General features: G+C 38.7%; 1 protein-coding gene across 15 annotated transcripts in view; it reads right to left on the bottom strand.

The window, feature by feature from the left end:
- Positions 1 to 19,501, bottom strand: part of SCEL (sciellin) — a 175,696-nt gene that overhangs the window by 64,756 nt on the left and 91,439 nt on the right. For 12 of the 15 annotated variants that reach the window (XM_043581021.1, XM_043581111.1, XM_043581136.1 and 9 more), the window contains 4 exons: positions 18,608 to 18,676; positions 17,969 to 18,007; positions 16,580 to 16,660; positions 14,688 to 14,753 (listed from right to left, as the gene is read on the bottom strand). In XM_043581021.1, coding sequence (XP_043436956.1) covers positions 14,688 to 14,753; positions 16,580 to 16,660; positions 17,969 to 18,007; positions 18,608 to 18,676 — 255 coding nt within the window. The remainder of the gene's footprint in view (positions 1 to 14,687; positions 14,754 to 16,579; positions 16,661 to 17,968; positions 18,008 to 18,607; positions 18,677 to 19,501) is intronic. The other 3 variants (XM_043581128.1, XM_043581080.1, XM_043581070.1) reach the window with 1 other exon arrangement.

Below are 19,501 nucleotides of genomic sequence, written 5' to 3'. Positions count from 1 at the left end.
GAAGGGAAGGGGGGGTATGAGGAAGTGATTATAAGGAAGGACTGTGGGATCTGAGATGGACATGGAGGGAACAGAGGATATGAGGGTAGAGGCAATGTGAAGAATCAGTGGATTGGTGATTGGTGGGGCTGAGGCTGAGAAATTTCTAGAATCAGAGGACTGGAGAGAGTGGGCTGAATGGAGTAGAAAGTAGAAGCAGAATGGAAAAACTTTGAAATGCATATGGTTACTTACAAAGGCAAGATGTATGGATAGCTGAGGTAGGGAAAAGGACAAGAATATTGGAGTGGAGATCAAGAAAGTGAGAGGCCAGTTGGGGTAAGGATCCTCCACATGGGTTTGAAAATCACCAAGCATTATGGCAGGAGGCAGGTGTGACAGAGACCATGAGCCTGGTGCCAGAATCTTGAAAGAGGGGTGGTGAGTGACTCTGAGACCTTCAATTGACTGCAATGATGAAGAGAAGCTCATGATGCCATAATTTCAAGGAAGATAGGGGATCTTTAGGGAGGAGAAAGCTAACATTGATAGGAAGTAGCAATGAAGAGCAAACAGGACGTCTCCTCTTCTTCTGGACCCCATGGAAGCAGAGTCTTCTGGAAGAGCTCAACAAACAGATGAGTGCTATTCAAAGACAAGACTGCAGAGCAGCCAGTTTTGATGGTAATAGATGACACATCCAGGGAGGTACTGTGAAAGGTTTGAGTGCTTAGGCTGCTGCTAGTTTGGGTCAGGGTCAGTGATGGACAGAGCTCTGTGGGGCTACTCAAGGTGACAAGAAATGATCAGACCGAGCTTCTCATGGGGATCTGTGGCCATAGAGATGGAGGAGGTGATGCAATCAGTCCTAAATCTTTCTCAGCAGAGTGTGATGTGATAGTGATCATCTGGGTGATGGGCAGTGCACAGAGTATGGTCAGTCTCCTGCTCCTTGTATTGATGGTGGCATTGAACCCAGGAGAAGGGCCTGCAAAGAATTCGAGCACTGCCTGGCTCACTGTAAGTGCTCACTATACACCTAGTGCTGTGGCTTTTGTTACCCCACATAAACCCAACACTGTAGGTGTTGCTCTCCTAACCCTTGCACTCCTAACCACCCATCACCATATTCCCTCTGCTCTCTGGACTACCTGCTTCTCCCTTTCCCCTGGATACTTCTTCCTGTAGCTTCAGACTTGGCTTAGTCATTACTGTCCCTTGTGGCACCCAAACCTGTGCTGGATACATCCCTATGTCTCCCCACAGCATACCCTCTTTAGGCCCATACCACACCGTTCTGGATTACACATAATTTTCTGTCTCCATACTGGGCTGAAAGTTCTTAGAAGTATAGTTATATCCTAAATACTAGGATTGTGTATGATTCAGGTGCCCAATACAGATGTGTTGAAAGAGGGAATGATTGGATGCATTTCTATTTGTTGAGGAAGGAAATGAGAACTGAAGGGCAGCTTGAAACGTTTAAAACCTGTTTAGGTTTTAAAACCTGAAAAACAATTTACCTAAAAAAATAGTCTCCCCATTCTGGTTTAGTGTTAGATTTTACAATTAGATATTATTTTATATGAAATGCCATAACCTTCTCTTTTCAAACAATATCCCTGTGTTGGGGATAATGGGATATCACAAGTGATAACGTGTCTTTAGTGTACCTGGGTGGATTCACTGATTATATGCTTTTCTTCCAGGGGTAGATGAAAGGGGTAAGAAGGTGGTCAGTCCTGGGAAATAGTAAGTCTGCACAGGACACTGGATGTCTGAGAACAGGCAGGAGAGAGATAAAAAGATGTAAAGGAGGATTACAAAAAGGAGAAATAGAATGGTGCCAAAGTTTGCCTATGCCAGAATCACACTGATGAAAAGCTAAAGTTCCTCCATGTTAGAATGGCTAAGCCCTCAAAGAGGCAGGTGATATTGACTGTATATCTGGGAAGCAGGTATGGATACGGAAGTAGTACATGGTACAGATATGGTTTGGGGACTACCCTGGAAAGAAAAGGTGGGTGTGCAGTTGTGAAGGCCAAGAAAAATAGAGGGGAATATTTATTTCGGAAGGTGCTGCATTTAGAGCACTGCTGGGCTGGGGCTAGGCAATGCCACATTGACTTCGATTCACCTCATAGAAGCTTTCATTTGCATCTCCGCAATGACAGCCACAGATGACAGAACCCAAGCCCTTAGGGGCAATGAGAGAAGTCATTCATGCCATGCCAGGAGCTTGATGTAATGCCAAGCCAGGGGATTAAAATGCAAGAGCGAGGCAGGAAGCTGTGGCCCAGAATGTTTTGAAGAGAAGGAAACAAGAGACATGCATGTGGAACGATCCTCTTTGAATAGCACTGTGAGATGCAATATTTAAGCTTGGATAAGTTGACCCCTGGCTCTACCCCCTGTCTTTCCTTCAAGCCGACAAGACCTTTGCAGGATCCATGCCACCACATGAGTGACTATAATTGTAAGGAATAACTTCTGGGAATAAAAAAGACAGCTTTCATAAGATATGGGAAAACTTGCAGATGAGCCCGAAAGCCAGAGCTAATAGAAATGACATCATGAAGCAGTTTATATTACTTCTTTTTCTTGTGCTGCTACAAAAATCACTTCTCTTCATCATGGCTTTTTTGCAAAACATGCCTGGCTCCGGGACTTCTGTCTGCACACTCTCGTGAAAAGCATTTCATTACTACAGCACATGCCTAGATTGAAACAAGAATAATCGACTCTAACATTTAACTGTGAGTTTTGTTTTCAACTTCCATCGTGCTTAGGCTTTGTTTTTCACACACTGAATTTTTATTCCCACAAAGTGACAAAGGAGATGGAACTTCTAGTTTTTGAGTTTCAGTACCATACTAACTTGGTCAACCTCTCACAAGCATTATTTTATTCCATTCATACATCTATCTCATGGAGTATGTTTTGTTTTTTGTTTTGTTTTGTTTTGTTTTGTTTTGTTTTGTTTTGTTTTGTTTTGTTTTTCGATGAGTCCCAAAGGTTAAGTAATCTGCCCTACGTCACGGTGCTAGTAAGTAGTTCAGCCAGCCAGGGTTTCAGCTTAGTTTTTCTGATGTTGAATCTCATGTGTTATTCTCTAGATCATACTGGATCAGACCAATACCAATACACCAGTATTCCCAGTGAAAATCTAATAACAATATGTTGTCATGCATTACTTTCTTGCCCAAGGAAGGAGTCATTAGCTCCACAAGCATTTATTCCACAAATGCCCCAGTTTTAATATTAGGACACATAGCAACATATGAGCAAAACTGGGCATTCAAAAGCTAAAAAAGATGTGGTCCTTGATCTCAAAGAGCTTATAGAATGTAAGGCACATGTTCAAAAGAATGATTACTATAATGAAGTCTCACTTCCTAGTGGCCAGGGGCCATTTCAAGAAACCATAACACAGCAATAGAGCATGCACCTTCCACAAAATTCCAGAGACCTACGTTTTAGACTAGCTTTGCCACTAACTCAGTTGGACCCTAGAAAGAGGGCTGATTCTCTGAACCTCTGCTTCTTTATCTACAAAAGGAGAAGATCTGTCCAGATCTGTGGCTGGCAAACCACTACACGACTGTGGGAAGGCAGAGTTATTACAAGGCATCCTTAATTCCACCGAGCCCCAAGTACTTGCTATAGACTAAGCACCTTGCACATTGATATAGTGCACTTTCCAAATGTATGTACATGTGGTTGTGGTTAATACAATTTAAATTAACATAATTTAATTAGCTCTATAAGAAAATATGTAAACTTTAGCTAGCCAATAGACACAAAGAGACAGAAATTTTAAGTATTGTTAAATTCATAGCAACTTTTGGTCCCTAGATATTTTCTCAAAGACATAATAAGAATAGTCCAATTACTATCAGGTAAAGTTCTAAAATTTTTTAGCATTGAAAAAGAGTCTACTCCAGGGGCCCCCTGAGTGGTTCAGTCAGTTAAACATCTGACTCTTGATTTTTGCTCAGATCATGATCTCACAGTGGTGAGATCAAACCCCATGTCGGGATCTGCGCTGAGCATGGGGCTTGCTTAAGATTCTCTCTCTCCCTCTCCTGTCCTTCCCCTGCTTGTGCATGCTCTCTCTCGCACATGCTCTCTCGCTCTCTCGCTCTCTCCCTCTCTCCTTCTCTCACTCTCACTCTCACTGTCTCTCAAAAACAAAATCTACTCAAAATGAATCATAGACCTGTATATAAAACATACAAGTATAAAACTCTTAGAAGAAAAATCTTTGTGGCTGTGGGTTAGGCAGAGGGCTCTCAGATATGACACCAACAGCACAGTTTACTAAAAAAATAACAGTAACTTGATAAACCGGACTTCATTAAATAAAAACTTTTGCTCTGCAAAAATACATTGTTAAGAGAAGGATTTTTCTCCCAAGCCACATTGGGAGAAAAATACATGCAAATCACATATCTGACTTAGGACTTGTAAGCAGTACATAAGTTTTTAAAACTCGCAAATATACAGTAAGGAAACAAACCACCCATTGAAAACATAGGCCAACGATTTGAAGAGATATTTAACCAGAGAAGATGTACAGGCGACAAATAAACGAATGAGAAGATTCTTGACATCACTAGTCTTTAGGGAAATGCAAATTACAGCCAGGATGAGATACACTCCACACATATCAGAATGGCTAAAATAATTCTTTTAAAAGCTGACAGTACTAAGTAATGTTAAGAAAGTGAAACAACTTGAACTCTTGTGTGTTGCTGGTGGGGTGCAAAATAAAATAGTCACTTTAAAAACTGCTCAGAAGTTTCTTATAAAGTTAAATGCTTACCAAATGACCTAGCAATCCCACACACCAAGAAATAGGTACACACAAAAACCCATATGTGAACTCTTAGAGCCTATGAAAACAACCCAAATTTCCTTCACCAGTTGACTGGATAAATGAACTGTATAGCTGCAAATAATGGAATACTACTCAGCAATGAAAAGGAATAAGCTACTGATACACGGAACAGCATGGATGAACCCCACATCCATTGTGCTAAGTGAAAGAGCCATATTCAAAAGGCTACACATACTGTGATTCCACGTATCTAATATTCCGTCTATTTCTGACAGAGGAAGAAGAAAGATCAGAGGACAAAGCAGTGCCCCCAAGTGTGCAGACACTCTTAAGTAAAATGTAGGCCCTTGCACACACCCCTCACCCACTTTTCCCACTACCCTCCTCCTACGTTCTTGGAAGTCTAGTCTATGTCACAGTATGCTCCTGTCACTTACACTATACCACACCTAGGACTCTCTCCCTCCCAGTCTTCTTCCTCCAAAGCCATCCCCTATTCATGAAATTCAAGCCACCATCCCTCAACCTGTCCCAATTCTGCTCAGTTTTACCAGGAAAAAACCCATGATTTATGTAATTGACACTAAGATTTGAATCACCACAGACAGCCCCTTTAATCTCTCAGAATTTTCATGCGTTTAGAGGTGAGATTTACAATCTCTATTTGATAGACCTTCAGACAATACTACTACAGGGTGAAATCACTTTTTTAAAAAAATCAAACTGTTTTTATGGCTGGGACAGAGGGAGCTGTAACCTGGAGGGTGATGGTTTCAGCAGGGCCCTTGCCCCTCAGTACCCTGATTCTCACAGCTTTTTCCTTGCTCCTGCTTCTGAGTCTGAGGGTTTGCCGCTTCATCATAGTTCAAGGAGCAACCTGGGGCAGCAATAGAGGCAACAGGGGCTCCAAGGGAGCAGGGGTGGTGAATCTGGATGGGGGGTGGGGAGCAGGGATGTCTTTGATGGTTGTTGTTTGAATGCATGAGTTACTTAAAACTAGCATTAGGAGAGCAGAGCCTGTCTATGTTGACTTCATAGGACTGAGGAAAAAGCAACTTTCTGCTAAATAAAGCTTAAGCCCTCCACTGGCACATTTTTAATTTGCTTTCTTTTCATTCTATTCAAATGACACACTTCAAAAATAATAAACCTTGATTCAGGTTAACGTTTTAATTATGTTGAATGTCCAGAAGGGCTATTTGTAGGCATTCAGATTAGATTTTAAAATCACTGTAGTTTGATATTTTACTAAGAGTTTTAGAATCTTAATTTTTGCAAAACAGATTCTAATTAAAATAAAGACTTTTGTTGGGATACAAATGAAACATATAGATTTAATTTACCATGACAACAAACTTTGCAGAGGGTCTGGTACCAATAGAGTTAAAAATGTAGCAGTATAATTAGAAGGGTTACATTTTACCATTTATAGTTACATACAGAAAAATATAACTGTAGTTGCCATGGCAACTCACATCTCAATCAGGATTTTCTTTCCTCCTTCAACTCTACCAATCAACTCACTGACAATAAAAACCACTGAAGAAGAGGTTGAACAAATACAGATGAGAAAATATAAAAGTACATAGCAAGCATTTAACTATGTGGTAATTTCCTAGGGAAATTTCTTAGGTGTGTTTCCACTATTTTAATTTTATCGGAAGCTATGTATTTTCTTCTCTGTGTTCCGAAACAATTCCAGAAAAAAACAGATTGGTGTTTTGGTAGTGGTGGTGGTGGTGGAATTGGCTTCATCAGTGGTCCTGAAATGCCATAATGGGTAACATCATAAACATTCTTATTGTCTGTTCAGAAACTACCTTAATTCAGCTTCACTAAGTTTCTTAAATGAGCTCCACATGTCATTTAACCACGGGCTCTCTAAGTCACATAAAAACATAGGAACACTTGAATGTATCATAAACAGAATACAAACATTGAACAGTTGGTTCTGAAATTGGAAGTAACTTCAACATCAACTTCCTAGAAATGCTGTGTCCATATTTCATCATGATGTGACTGAATATCTCCCATGAATGGAGTCTATTGTCCATGCCCTGGCTCAAGGCTGGCAAAAGTTATCTTATCAATCTTGTGAAGGACTCAAAAATGAGGAAAAGTTGAACAACTTGAAAACTGAAGGCATACACTAGCAATTGCTAACAAATTGCTTTCTGATTCATATTCAAAAAGCAGAAAGTGGGAAAGGCAGACTTCACTGGCTCTTACCTAATAATTATCCACAGCGATGACATTTGTACTTTCTATGATATATATCACAATCTCAAGCACTGCCAGAGCTCAAATTACACAATAGCAAAGCATTAACACAAAAAAGAAGCATGATATTCTGAAAAGGTACCTAAGCTTATCACAAATTATAAATGTATATCTATAAATGGTTATCTAGACATTTTTCGAAATGACATTGAATTTGTAATTGCTAGATTTCCTGCTATGACTAAACGTAACTGATAAAGAAGAATGCAGAGAATACTTCTTGGATAGAAGTCCCATAGTTCTATACACACACACACACACACACACACACACAAACATACACACACGGACACACACACCATGCTCTCTGGTATTAGAACATTTGCCCCTCCTCTCCTTTCTTCTTGGAATGGTTCCACCCCTACCTCATCTCTGCACCTAGCTTTCTCTTGCTTACTCTTTAAGGTTTACCTTAAGCATCTCTTTTAATCCTACTATACCTCGAACACATTCTCTACTGTCTCCCTCTCCTTGGTCCACATATTTTGTGGCTATTGCAACTTCTGTGTTTATCATACCCTCAAGGACTCACTCTTAACCAGTGCCAGTCTTCATGTTTAGTACTCCTGGCTCAAACTGACTCCCTTATACACTTTGTCTTTCTTGAAATTGGGACTAGGTCTTACACATCTCTGTATTCCTGGCTTTTAGCAAAGTGAGCTCCTAGCATTTAGTCAGATCAACAATTGTTTTGGAAAGACAGAGAGACAGACACAGACACAGAGACACAGATACAGACAGGGGAAGTGAGGGGAGATTATATATGTATATTTTATATATATATATATACACACACACACTATATATATAATTAATATAATATAAGCTATATATTATATATATATAAACACACACACACATATATATAGTCCTCATAATTTAAGCATATAGAATAAAGCCTAACAACAAAAAGATAAATATGATAATGGGTTGAGGGAAGCCCCTATTTTGTAGTTACTGAGAAACATTACAAAACATTTATCAGTATGTACTTATTGATAAGTTACTATGGATGAAGTCATACGGATGACTCAAAAAATTATAAGACGATGCCATCTAGCTAAGTACACCATGAAAATAAGTAATGTTCTAAGGTAATGCACAATTAATTGCCAAGTGAGAATTGCAGACAATAAGCTTTCTGAATTCAGACGACCAAAACAACCTCGTGGGCTGAGAAGGGTATGTGGTGGAAGTAATATTCATACCAGACTTCGAAGGATGATTGATTTTGGATGTAGAATGTATCCATTCACTCTGCCTCGCCACAACCAACCTCGTATTACACTTCATCTTTACCATGTAATTGCACTAGTTACAGTCTCATTTTCTGGTTCCTCCCTCAACCCCTTATGTGTAGACACACATCAAGGTTCCACTTTCATTGTCTTCAAATTTAGTATTTTCTCCATAGGTAACCTCACTTTGAAGATACCATATTTAAAATCTCTGGGATCATTCCCAAACCTGGATCTCTGGCACCAACCTCTTACCTGAGCACCTCCCTCATTTCTCACTGTTCGGTAATTACCTCCACAAATAAATCCTTTCAGTATCCCAGACTGTACCTGCTCAAATCAATGACAGCCTCTTAAGACCAATTGTGTATCCCATTCTGCTCCTGTTTCTTCCTGTACTGATCGGTGGCATCACTACACTTAAAATCACCCTGGGCTTGAAAACTTAGTATTATGTAATTCCTCTCTTTCCCCCAAATGCCACACCTCTTTCAGGACCTTTTCCCTGAACCCCCTTCTAGAAGCTTTCCCCACCACATCAGAGCTCCCAGAGAATGTTGATGCTTTTCTTATGATACCATAGCTGATCTTGTGTTGTGATTATTTGTGCATCCATATTATCCAACTTTGAGAGCCATAAAGGACCCCAAACCCCTGCGGCCATGCTGCTGAGGGCATCTCCTGGACAGGAAAGCCCCCTCTGTGAATTTCCTTTACTTTCAGAGTTCCCTTGCCCTCCTTCCCTTCTGATGGCAGCTCCTGTGCAGTTGTTTTGGAAAGTTTTATGCCCAGAGTGACTGGCTCCCCAGGCAAACCCATCAAAGCACCATCCAAATAAGGCTCAGAGTGTGCAACTGCCCCCCAGTGGTCATATTTTTTTTTCTTGATCAGCATCCAGATCCCTCAAACTCACTATGATGACTATTGAATAAGAGAAATACAGGAGATAGGCCAGTGACAGTTTTGATGATTTAAGTGTGGATGACTGAATGTTTATATTATTGTGACACAAAATAATTTTATGTTATAAAAGGTAGGATAAAGTGCCTCTCAAAGAGTAACTATATCATCATGTTTGGTGGTGGGGATGAGATTCACTGAGGAGAGCCTGGCACAGCAAAGAGAGAACTAGACCACCCACACAAATAATGAATATAAAACTGAGGAGTGGAAGTAAGAGGGGAGAGGAGAATGTGGGGGTGGGGGAGAGAAAAAGAGAGATGGAAGAAAGAAGGCATGAGAGGCTACTGAGCAAAAGAGCAACTGAATCAGGCCTGTAGAGAAATGTCAGCCAAGAAGAAATAACCAATAACAGGTGTGGTCAAAGAACTAAAGAACAGGAATTTGTAAAATCACATTTGACCTAGTTTGGTCTGGGCTTCTACAATGGACTGTTAGCAGTTCATTTTTATTAAAATCTTATACAAGTGGTATTGGGACAAATCAAGGCGGGAAGCTGCCGTCTCCTATACCTGAGTTAGTGTGAAGCAGACAAAACAGAACAGACATGAGTCAGAAGTGATATTCTGAAGAGAAACTAAATGAAAATATGGCCACAGGAACATAAGGGCCCCAACTGGCGGAGAAGATAGGATTCTAAGCAGACATGACCTTATACGCTAAGGGTCTATAGAAGGTATGGTGCATTTAAAACCAATGACCTGACTAGAACAGAGAGCAAAGTGGAGTTATGAGGGATGGAAGCCAGGGAATAGCAGGCGGTCAGTGCTAAGGATGGGAGTCTTTATTTTAAGAACAATGATAAGTCATATTTTTCTTTAGGAGGGTGACATGTTTCAATTACCTTTTATAAATATCACTTGGGCAGCTGTGTGGAGAAGAGATCAGGGCAGTGGGTATCAGGGTGGATGAAGGGAGAATATCCAGGTAGCTACTACTGGAGTCCAAAGGAGATATGATGAAAAAAATGAAGGAGGTATATGGATGCAAGAGTCATTCTGGAGCTAAATTGATAAGATTTACTAGATGGATTGGATATTGATGATTAAGCAAAGAAAAATGTGAAAAATAAGTTCAAGTTTTCAAGAGTGTCAACAGGCTGAAGGATAATGTTATTAATTAAGATAGAGCACCAGGTTAGTGTGAAAAATTATGAATTTCCTTTTAAACATGTTAGGTTTGCAATGCTTTTGAAAAATTTAAATGAAGGTGTTGAGCAGGCAGTTGGCTATCTAAAGTAACTCAGAGAAGAGGTGTGGAGTGGATGTAAATGAAGGAGTTAAGAGCACACACCTGGCCATTGAAGCTTTGGGCATGGGTGACCTGTGGAGGGGGAAAATACAGAATGGGAGGAAAGGAAGTACTTTGAGGTTTTAGGAGCATCAACAATTAAGGATTGGTAAAGGATGAGATAGTAAAGGAGACTGAGAAACAATGGTTAAAGAAATGAAAGCCAGGAGTATATTTGGGATGGGGGACTGGGGGTGGGGGGAGGAGAAGTTTCTCAAAAGATAGAAGAGAAATATCCTAAAGGCAAAAACAGCCAGTGATGCCTTTTGAAAGGTCAAGTAGTCACAGAGGCTGATATGTCAGCAAGAATTTATCAGAAGGTCATTAGTGACCTTGAGGAGAGCTGTTTCTGTGAACTAATGATGATGAGAACCAGAAAATAAAGATGGCAAGTATCATCAATTTTTCTGAAAATTTTGGTTGTGATGAAGAGATCAAGTGCCTGTCAAATGAATTTGTATAATTAGGCTATTAATTTTTAAGAAGTTTATATTTTAAGATGAAAGGGGTTTGAACATGGAAAGAGAAGGAAACCAGTGAAGCAGGGATTTGATCACAGAGGTAGGAGGAGAGACAGATGACAGTAACAGGGAAGAGCAATTATAAAAGCTAAAATCTTGATTCAGTCTTAATTAAAATGAAAAGAAATTATAAGTTCTGGGGGAACTGGATAAGAAGATTTCAAAAGAAATAATCTTGTTGATGTAGCTTGGTCATTCAAAATGCTATGCTGGTTGTTTCCCTTCTGACAAAAGAAGGTAGAGGAGGTCAGAGAATATTTTCATCCCAATGACCAAGGAGCTGCTTCAGAAACCAGCTAGAAAAGTTTTGACTGAAGTTCCAAAATTTACATGCTATGTCTTATCATGAATTATAGCTTCTCTCTTTAATCTTATTTTTTTAAAAAAGGCAAGAGGCTTTCAAAGATATTTAACTCTTAACTCCAAAATTCTATTTGATCCCCAGATCTTAACCTCTCACCATAAAACTAATGTATATCATACATAAAATGATACCTGTTTGAAAAAATTGCTTTTTTTCTCTCTGTTTGGTATAATATATGGTTATTTTAGAAAATTAAATTCTCTCATTCAATCTCTAATTGAACTCACCAGTCTCATGCTAAGTGATACAGAATTACAGGCAGCTATAGTTATAGGTGTAGATACAGAAATAGATATAGACATAAACACAGTCTTATATAGTCTTAGCTATAGATAGATGTATACATATAAATATAGATAAAGGTGTGATATCATGGGTTCTTCTGCTGACAAAAAAGCTTGACACCCTTCTTAAGGCAGCTTACATCAAACCTGTAATAGATTTTAATCCAAATACAATCCCAACACAAATTTTTAATCTAAACACAAATAAGTTTGATTTTTTCCATATTCTGTAAGTCAAGAAAGGAACAACTGGGGGAATGGGGATGATCCATGGTGTCAAAGGCCACAGAGAGGTCAAGGGGGGAAAAGGTTGAAGAAAAGGACTCACTCCCACAATGGCTGGGAAGTCTGGCGGTCTTTTCAAATGTGCTGCAAAGACAGGGGTGTGTGAGAGAAAATGAAATCTCTGGGAAAGATTTGGTGATGGGAAAAATGAAGGTTCACAAAATGAACAGAAAAGAGAGTAAGAGTGTTAGTATTAAGGGGTAATTCTGTTACAGAAGACATGAGAAAGGGAAAAGAGAGGAGGAGACAAGTGTATAAGTGAGGGATGAGGGAAATAAGGTTAGCACTGAGCTATTAGCTAGTATTAAAAACCATAGTCCCCCATTTTTATATTTTTGACCTATTTTCATTTTCTTTGTGTTCTTCTGGGGACAAAGATTTCTTTTTTAAGCCTTTGCTTCTTTTATCATTTAATAATTGCTTCTATTTTTCAGCTTTCACTAAAAAGGCTCTTTTTCAGCCCTAGGAATACACTGGCATTAAAGGTGAGAAACAGAAGCTTACTCTGAGCTCTTCCAAACAAAAGCATTTTAGAAATCAAAGGCATTGCTATATTGTTATTATTCCCTCCTTCCCCTGAAAGCTTGGCATGACATTAGCTCTGATCCTCAAAGAGAAATCTTTCAGTTTAGCCATTATAGTAATAATCTGTGCCTCTAAAAAAAGGAATGGATAGCTAAATTGATCAACCTAGTCCAATAATCTTCTCTTTCCCTTATTTCTGGTGCTATGGACCTAATCCAGGAACCAGAAATAGGAGCATTGTGACTCATTTTATCTTCCATGTAAATTACATCCAGCAATGCATAAATTGTAAGGGCATATAGCCAAGCACTACCAGTTCTATGCAAACAGAGATCCAGAAGCTCAATGGGCACTGAAAGCATGAGATAGTAACTCATGAATAATCCTTCTGTATTTTTACACAGTTATATAACCAGTTTCTAATTGTAATGATAATTTACATTAATATTGGAATAATACATAGAAGATGAACATAAGTTTTTAGAGATAATAAATATTTCTAAGTACCAGTTATTATCTATTAATACAAAATTGGATGGGTCTTAAAATACTCAGGAAACAATAGTAACTACCAAAACTCCTAGTTAATATTTCCCCCACTTCGGTAGCTCCATGAAAGGTATCACTCATAAAGAGAAAGCTAACTGCCTGAGGGAAAAGAAGGTTATAAACTAGAAACATAATCCATACTTGGCAGTTCATATAATTGGAAGTCACCTATAGATGAGGAGGCTTAAAAAGAAAATATTTAAACAGATAAGGTAGATGTAATTCCAAGTTGTGATTGTTCAACATGTTTAATAATTATGCATATATGAATAATATAAAATATATGCAAATATATTTTCTGCACAGCAGATGAAAATTTTGGGAAATAAAGCAATCTAATACTAAACAAACACATTGTTTAATAAACTCTTGTTTCCAATTGTTGAATTGGAAAAGGAAGACCCATTGGAACATGGAAATGTTTGGTGGAGATATTCTAGGGGCTGATGACATAAAAAAACAATTTTGGATCCCCTAAAGCAAAACCAAATCAGAGACTTATTTTTCTTTGTGTGGTAGAGATGGCATAGACTGTAGGAGTTCTCCACATGTGTCTGCTTCTTTGAAGGTCATGGTAGGCTCCATTTTTGTGCACTGACATACCCCCAGATCCTAGAACAATATCTGGCACACAATAATCACCCAATAAGTTAAATGATTGTTGACATTCCTAGCATGGATTTTGTAGAACAAGGTGCCCTCCACACGGTCTATAATTTTAGTTATAATTATTGCTAGCAACAAAACATTGAAGTATAAACAACCCTTTTATCCCTTAAAGTTTACGAAGAACTTGCCAGTCATATCCTCACCCAGTCATACCGGTTCATCACAGCCTGGAGGCAGTGGTGCACCGGGAGCCCATAGCAGAGCCCAGCCTGGTGCTGGACTCCGTTCTCTCCTCTGCTGCTTGTATGGGTTGAATTGTGTGCCCCCAAAATTCACATGTTGAAGCCCTAACCCACAGTGCCTCAGATGCAACTTTATTTGGAAATAGGGACAACGCAGATGTAATTAGTTAGGTTAGGAGGAGGTCATAATGGAGTAGAAAGGGCCACGTATGTTATATGACTGGTATTCTCTTCAGAAGGGGAAATGTGGACAGACATGCCCTCAGGGAGAACACCATCTAAAGATGGAGGGAGAGATCTGGATGATGCTTATACCAACTCAGAAATGCCAAAGGGTGCCTGAAAACCACCGGAAACTGGGAGAGAGTGTAGAATAGATTCTCCCTCTCAGTGCTCAGTGGGAACCAACCTTGCCGAAATCTCGGTCTTGGACTTCTAACCTCTGGAACTGTGACAAACATTTTTGTTAAGTCACCCAGTCTGTAGGACTTTGTTACAGCAGCCCTTAGCAAACGAATACAGCTACATACTCCTTGCAGATTTCCTACCAGACGCACCGGTACCCTGACCTCACTCCCACTGGGCACCGTCTTATTCAGCACTCAGAGTTCACAAGACAGCCTCCGATTTATTGCAAAGATTCTGCAATTATACATTGTCAAATTCCAACACATTCTTCCATCAAGTTACCGAGCAATTACATCTGACACTTTTCCCTTACCTTCTGCTTGCTCCCATGCTTGGAGTGGCACTGCAACCAGGAGGAGGTGGCGGAAACCAGGACTGTCTGTTAGGAAACAACATCGTTGATAAACATGGTGCTTGAAAGGCCTGATCCCACCCACATGTCTACCAGGAAAGGCTGAAAATAATTTGACAGTTAAAAGGCATTGAGATGACTTTTCTATAAGCCTTGGAAATAAAATGAAAACTATTTCATCAACTCAATAGGAAGTAACTAGCCTACAATCTAGGCTCTCTGCTCACAAGTAAGCTCCTTTCCCTGCTTTCCTGACACGAATATGTGGACATTTCTTAAAGAGAAACATGAAAAGAATCTGGAAAATAATATTTGTTAAATCTAGCTGGTGGGTTCATCAGTGTTTATCATCAACATACTTCTTTTTCTCTTTATTTTTCTGCATATCTGAAATATTTATAATAAAAAACAATCTACTCTAAATATGGTTTTTAAAAGCTACATGATAAAAAACTCTGAAAGTAAGAATAATGAAAACATATGTGAATGTCACAGTAATATTAACCTCAATTATATATACATATACGTATATAAATATATATGTGTGTATATGCATAAATATAAACACATGAATATCCAATTAGAAAGATGTCTTCACATTCCCAGGATGTAATTTTAACTGATAGAGATAGCTAAGGGCTCTGTCAAAAAGACTTAGATATGGACCAAAAATAAAGACATTCAGAGGAGAGTGACATATCAGAGGAAAGCCCAGAGAAGGAAAGTCTGGGATAAGGAGAGAAGGAGAGCTGGCTTTAAATTTCTGAAGCAGGTCTATTCTCTGAGGCACTACAGGACTGAACTAAGATTTAAAAAATGGGCATAAATCAAAGCAGATTTCAGCTCAATGTAAGTAGTCAATGCTACTCACAAGAGCTAGTCAAATGTATATCACAAAAATAAGAGTCTTATTGCTGGCTTCAATGATCCTGAATTATGTCTAACCTGCCAGAGGAAAGATTCTTGCAGTGGGTAGGAGATGTGAAATTTGGGTCCAAGAGAAAGGTGATCACATTTTCTGAGACTCTGCAGACACAACCAGAATTCCAGCTACAGGAGCATTTTTGGCAAATATCCAGTCTATCAACAAACATTGAACACCTACCCTACACTAGACACGGTCCTAGGTGCAGGCAAAGAAAATAAAACATTTTAGAAGTACTGAAGTTCATGAACTTGTTTTCCATTGGATCACGATTCACTAGCACTGTGTTCTCTTCAGCAAGCAAAAATTGCTTCCACCGTCACGCTCTGTCTCATGAAGAATATTCTGCCACCACAGGTCTACCTAAATAAATCGAAGTCAGCACAAGCAGAAGGTGGGAGGCCAGGCAGAGGATTTCAGAGAAGGAAGAAATAAACACACAAACACAGATTGATGTCTCGAGATAGGGCCTTTGACTCTACTTGGAAATAGGGTCAACGCAATCTGCAGAGGAGGCAGCAGCAATGCAGGCTGAACGCAGGAGCATGGCAACATTTGTCCACACCACAGCCATTATTTCAGGGTAAGGCATCCCCTGTCACAGGGCTCTACTAAAAGTGCTACCTGAGGTAGCTTACCGTTTGGTGAGCTCTGTCATTGAAAATATTACCTAGGTATTCAAGACCCCAAGGGAGCTGGAGAAAAGACTGCATCTTTGAAAAGGAAATTAGGGGGAAAAGGAACAAAGTTTGAGGACATCAGAATCCAGTAGGCATTGGATCCCTCAAAAGGGAGGAAGAAACAATGATGAGAGAGCAACTTCTGAATGCTGCCTGCAGATCTTGGTAGATGATTTGGTTCAGAAATTAATAAAATACAGCCCTCTCCAGAATATCGACAGGAGGCAGATACAACAAGCCCATCATACCTCTTTTTCTTTACAGGAGTTGTAGCAGAGGCAGGAGCCGGGGGGTTGGTGGTGTTTCCACTGAACGAACCTCCAGTTTGCCTGTGTAATCACAACAAACCACATTCTTGAAACTTTTTTATGCGGTCCCACCTTTGAAAGGTCTTATAATCTACTCATATTTCCACCTGCTCTCTAACCACCACAAAATGTTTCAATGACAAAGGAAGGACAGAAAACAAGTTCTTCCTTAGTTTACCCATTTTATGAATCCTCAGGTCCTCATCTAAGTAATTAGAACTGAATGAACTGAATTAAGTCATTCATTATATGACATTGTGTGTCTGAAATCCAGACCAACGAATTCTCATGTGCTCTGGGTTCATAATATATATTTCATATTGTATATATTGTGACTAACAGAATTACATTGCAATTTTTTGCATTAAAAGCACTAGGCTGTTGGGGCACCTGGGTGGCTCAGTCGGTTAAGTGTCTGACTTCGGCTCAGGTCATGGTCTCAGTTTGTGAGTTCGACCCATGTCAGGCACTGTGCTGACAGCTCAGAGCCTGGAGCCTGCTTCAGATTCTGTGTCTCCCTCTCTCTCTGCCCCTCCTCCTCCCCTGCTCATGCTCTGTCTCTTTGTCTCTCTCAAAAATAAATAACCATTAACAAAACATTTTAAGCACTAGGTTGTTTAAGAAAACATTTAAAAATCACACTATTTTAAATCTCTATTTAGCATTTATTAATGTACATAGACCTTCAAAAAAAAATGGAAGTGACCCAGGCCTGTTTCAACTACTGACAGGTGTGCTCCAATGTGAGAATTCCTTAATTTTAAACAAAAATTTAAAAACCAACTCTGTTTTCAAAAATCCACCTAGTTTGGCTGTTTATAATCACCACTAGTACGTTCCAGAGAGAATGTACTTCATCTAAACAGATTGCTAGCAAACCTATGATTTCATGACTCAGATGAATTGTAACATGATGGGTGTTTTGAAAGACAGATGGGTGTTTTGAAAGATAGTGGTCATAGAAACAAGGAAAAATAAAGTTCTGTGGGGGAAAAATAAACAATAAAATATACAATGGGAATTAAGGAGGGCACTTGTTGTAATGAGCACTGGGTATTGTATATTAAGTGATGAATCACAAAATTTTACACCTGAAACCAGCATTACATGTATGTTAACTAACTGGAACTTAAGTGTTAAAGTCCAAATAGTAAATATTTAAAGCTTCATGGACCATTTCCTTCTTTCTACCTAAACTCTGAATAAGCAACAGGAGGGTGATTTTGTTATAGTTGAAACTTTGGCCTGAGCAGGGTATACCTGGTTTATCTTGAACACATACAAAGAAATACACTTTATTCTTAAAATGTAACTTCAGTCAGTACATACGTCTTTGCTGCTTCTGGTGATCGAAACGTGGACGTGTTTCTGGTAAAAAAAAAAAAAAAAGAAAGGGGGGGCAAAAATTTGAGCAGCCACAAAGAATAAGTACTTGCATCAATTTGCAACTGTCCATGAATTTAGAATTGTTATTTAAAGTTAGACATTATTTGAGAGAAAGAAAAAGAAAGCATCAGTATTTGAAAAATTTGATAAGGTGATCTTTTTGCCTTATGCTAGATTCTAAAGGAAATCTTTTTATATCAGAAAATTCAGTATCGTTTAAGCCCAATGCTTTTATTTGTGGAGTTCAGGGATTTTCTTTAGCAATAAGAATGTAAAATTGGCATTTACATGTATTTCACACTCTTGTCACCAGGATGACTTAAAACAAAAACATGAATGTCATAAGAACAATGACCTGAAGCAAAGGGCTCTCTTGATTTTTAAGCAAGGCAACAAAGATTTTCTATTTCTCTAACCATGAGGAGGAACAATGGTTTTCACTCCAGAATTTTTGTGTTTAAAAAATGGAGGATAAGAATTTACAGAAAGGTATCAAGTAGGACAGAAGAATTGTAAGTAAATAAGTAATGCTTAGAAAACTATTGTACTTGGGTCTTTCCCAAAGTCAATAGATACTGGTACCTATTGGTTAGTCGGTTATCCAAGGTATTGGCCTTATATGTGTTAGTGGCATCATTTCTGTCTGAGATCCTTTATAAAGAAACAAGACAAAAGTTTGGATGAACATTCAGATCATTAAAGTCCTTTCAGACCTCTTTCATGAAAGAATAACTTCACAATATAACCTTTCACTAGTAAAGAGATTTGTTTTCAGGTGTTACATTTTAGAATATTTTGCAATTAAACAAAAACTACTTAAACCAAAATCTATTTATGAAGCTATTTTGATACAGCTTGGAATTTTTTTAATTTATGTTTTTCTACTAGCCTCTCTGATTCACTGAGCATTTAACTCACTATTTTATATTCTTTATTGTTTAATAATACAGTTGACCCTTGAACCACACGAATTTGAATGGCGTGGGTCCACTTATATGCAGAATTTTTTGATAAATACAGTACAGTATTGTAAATGTATTTTCTCTTCCTTATGATTTCTTTAATAACATTTTCTTGTGTCTAGCTTACTTTATTGTAGTAATTCAGTATAGGATAAATATAACACACAAAATATGTGTTAATCAACTGTTTATGTTATCAGAAAGGCTTCTGGTCAAGAGTAGGGTATAGTAGTTAAGTTTTGGGAGTCAAAAGTTATATGTGGATTTTCGATTGCACAGGGGTCAATGCCCCTAAACCCTGTGTTCTCAAACGTACATCCAGCCAATGACAGTACTTCCCAAGTCTGTAAAACACATCAATGGAAGACAAGTATTTTTCTAAATATTTTGTGGCATAGACAATGCTATATGTTTGCCAAACTCATTTTCGTTTCCTACTGAGCACACAGGAAGACCACATTTCCCATTCTTCATTGATATTAGTTGGGGCCATGTGATTGAGTTCTAGACTAAA

Source organism: Prionailurus bengalensis, chromosome A1 (assembly GCF_016509475.1).
Source record: "Prionailurus bengalensis isolate Pbe53 chromosome A1, Fcat_Pben_1.1_paternal_pri, whole genome shotgun sequence".
Lineage (NCBI taxonomy): Eukaryota > Metazoa > Chordata > Mammalia > Carnivora > Felidae > Prionailurus > Prionailurus bengalensis.
This window is presented reverse-complemented; position numbering and strand designations above follow the sequence as displayed.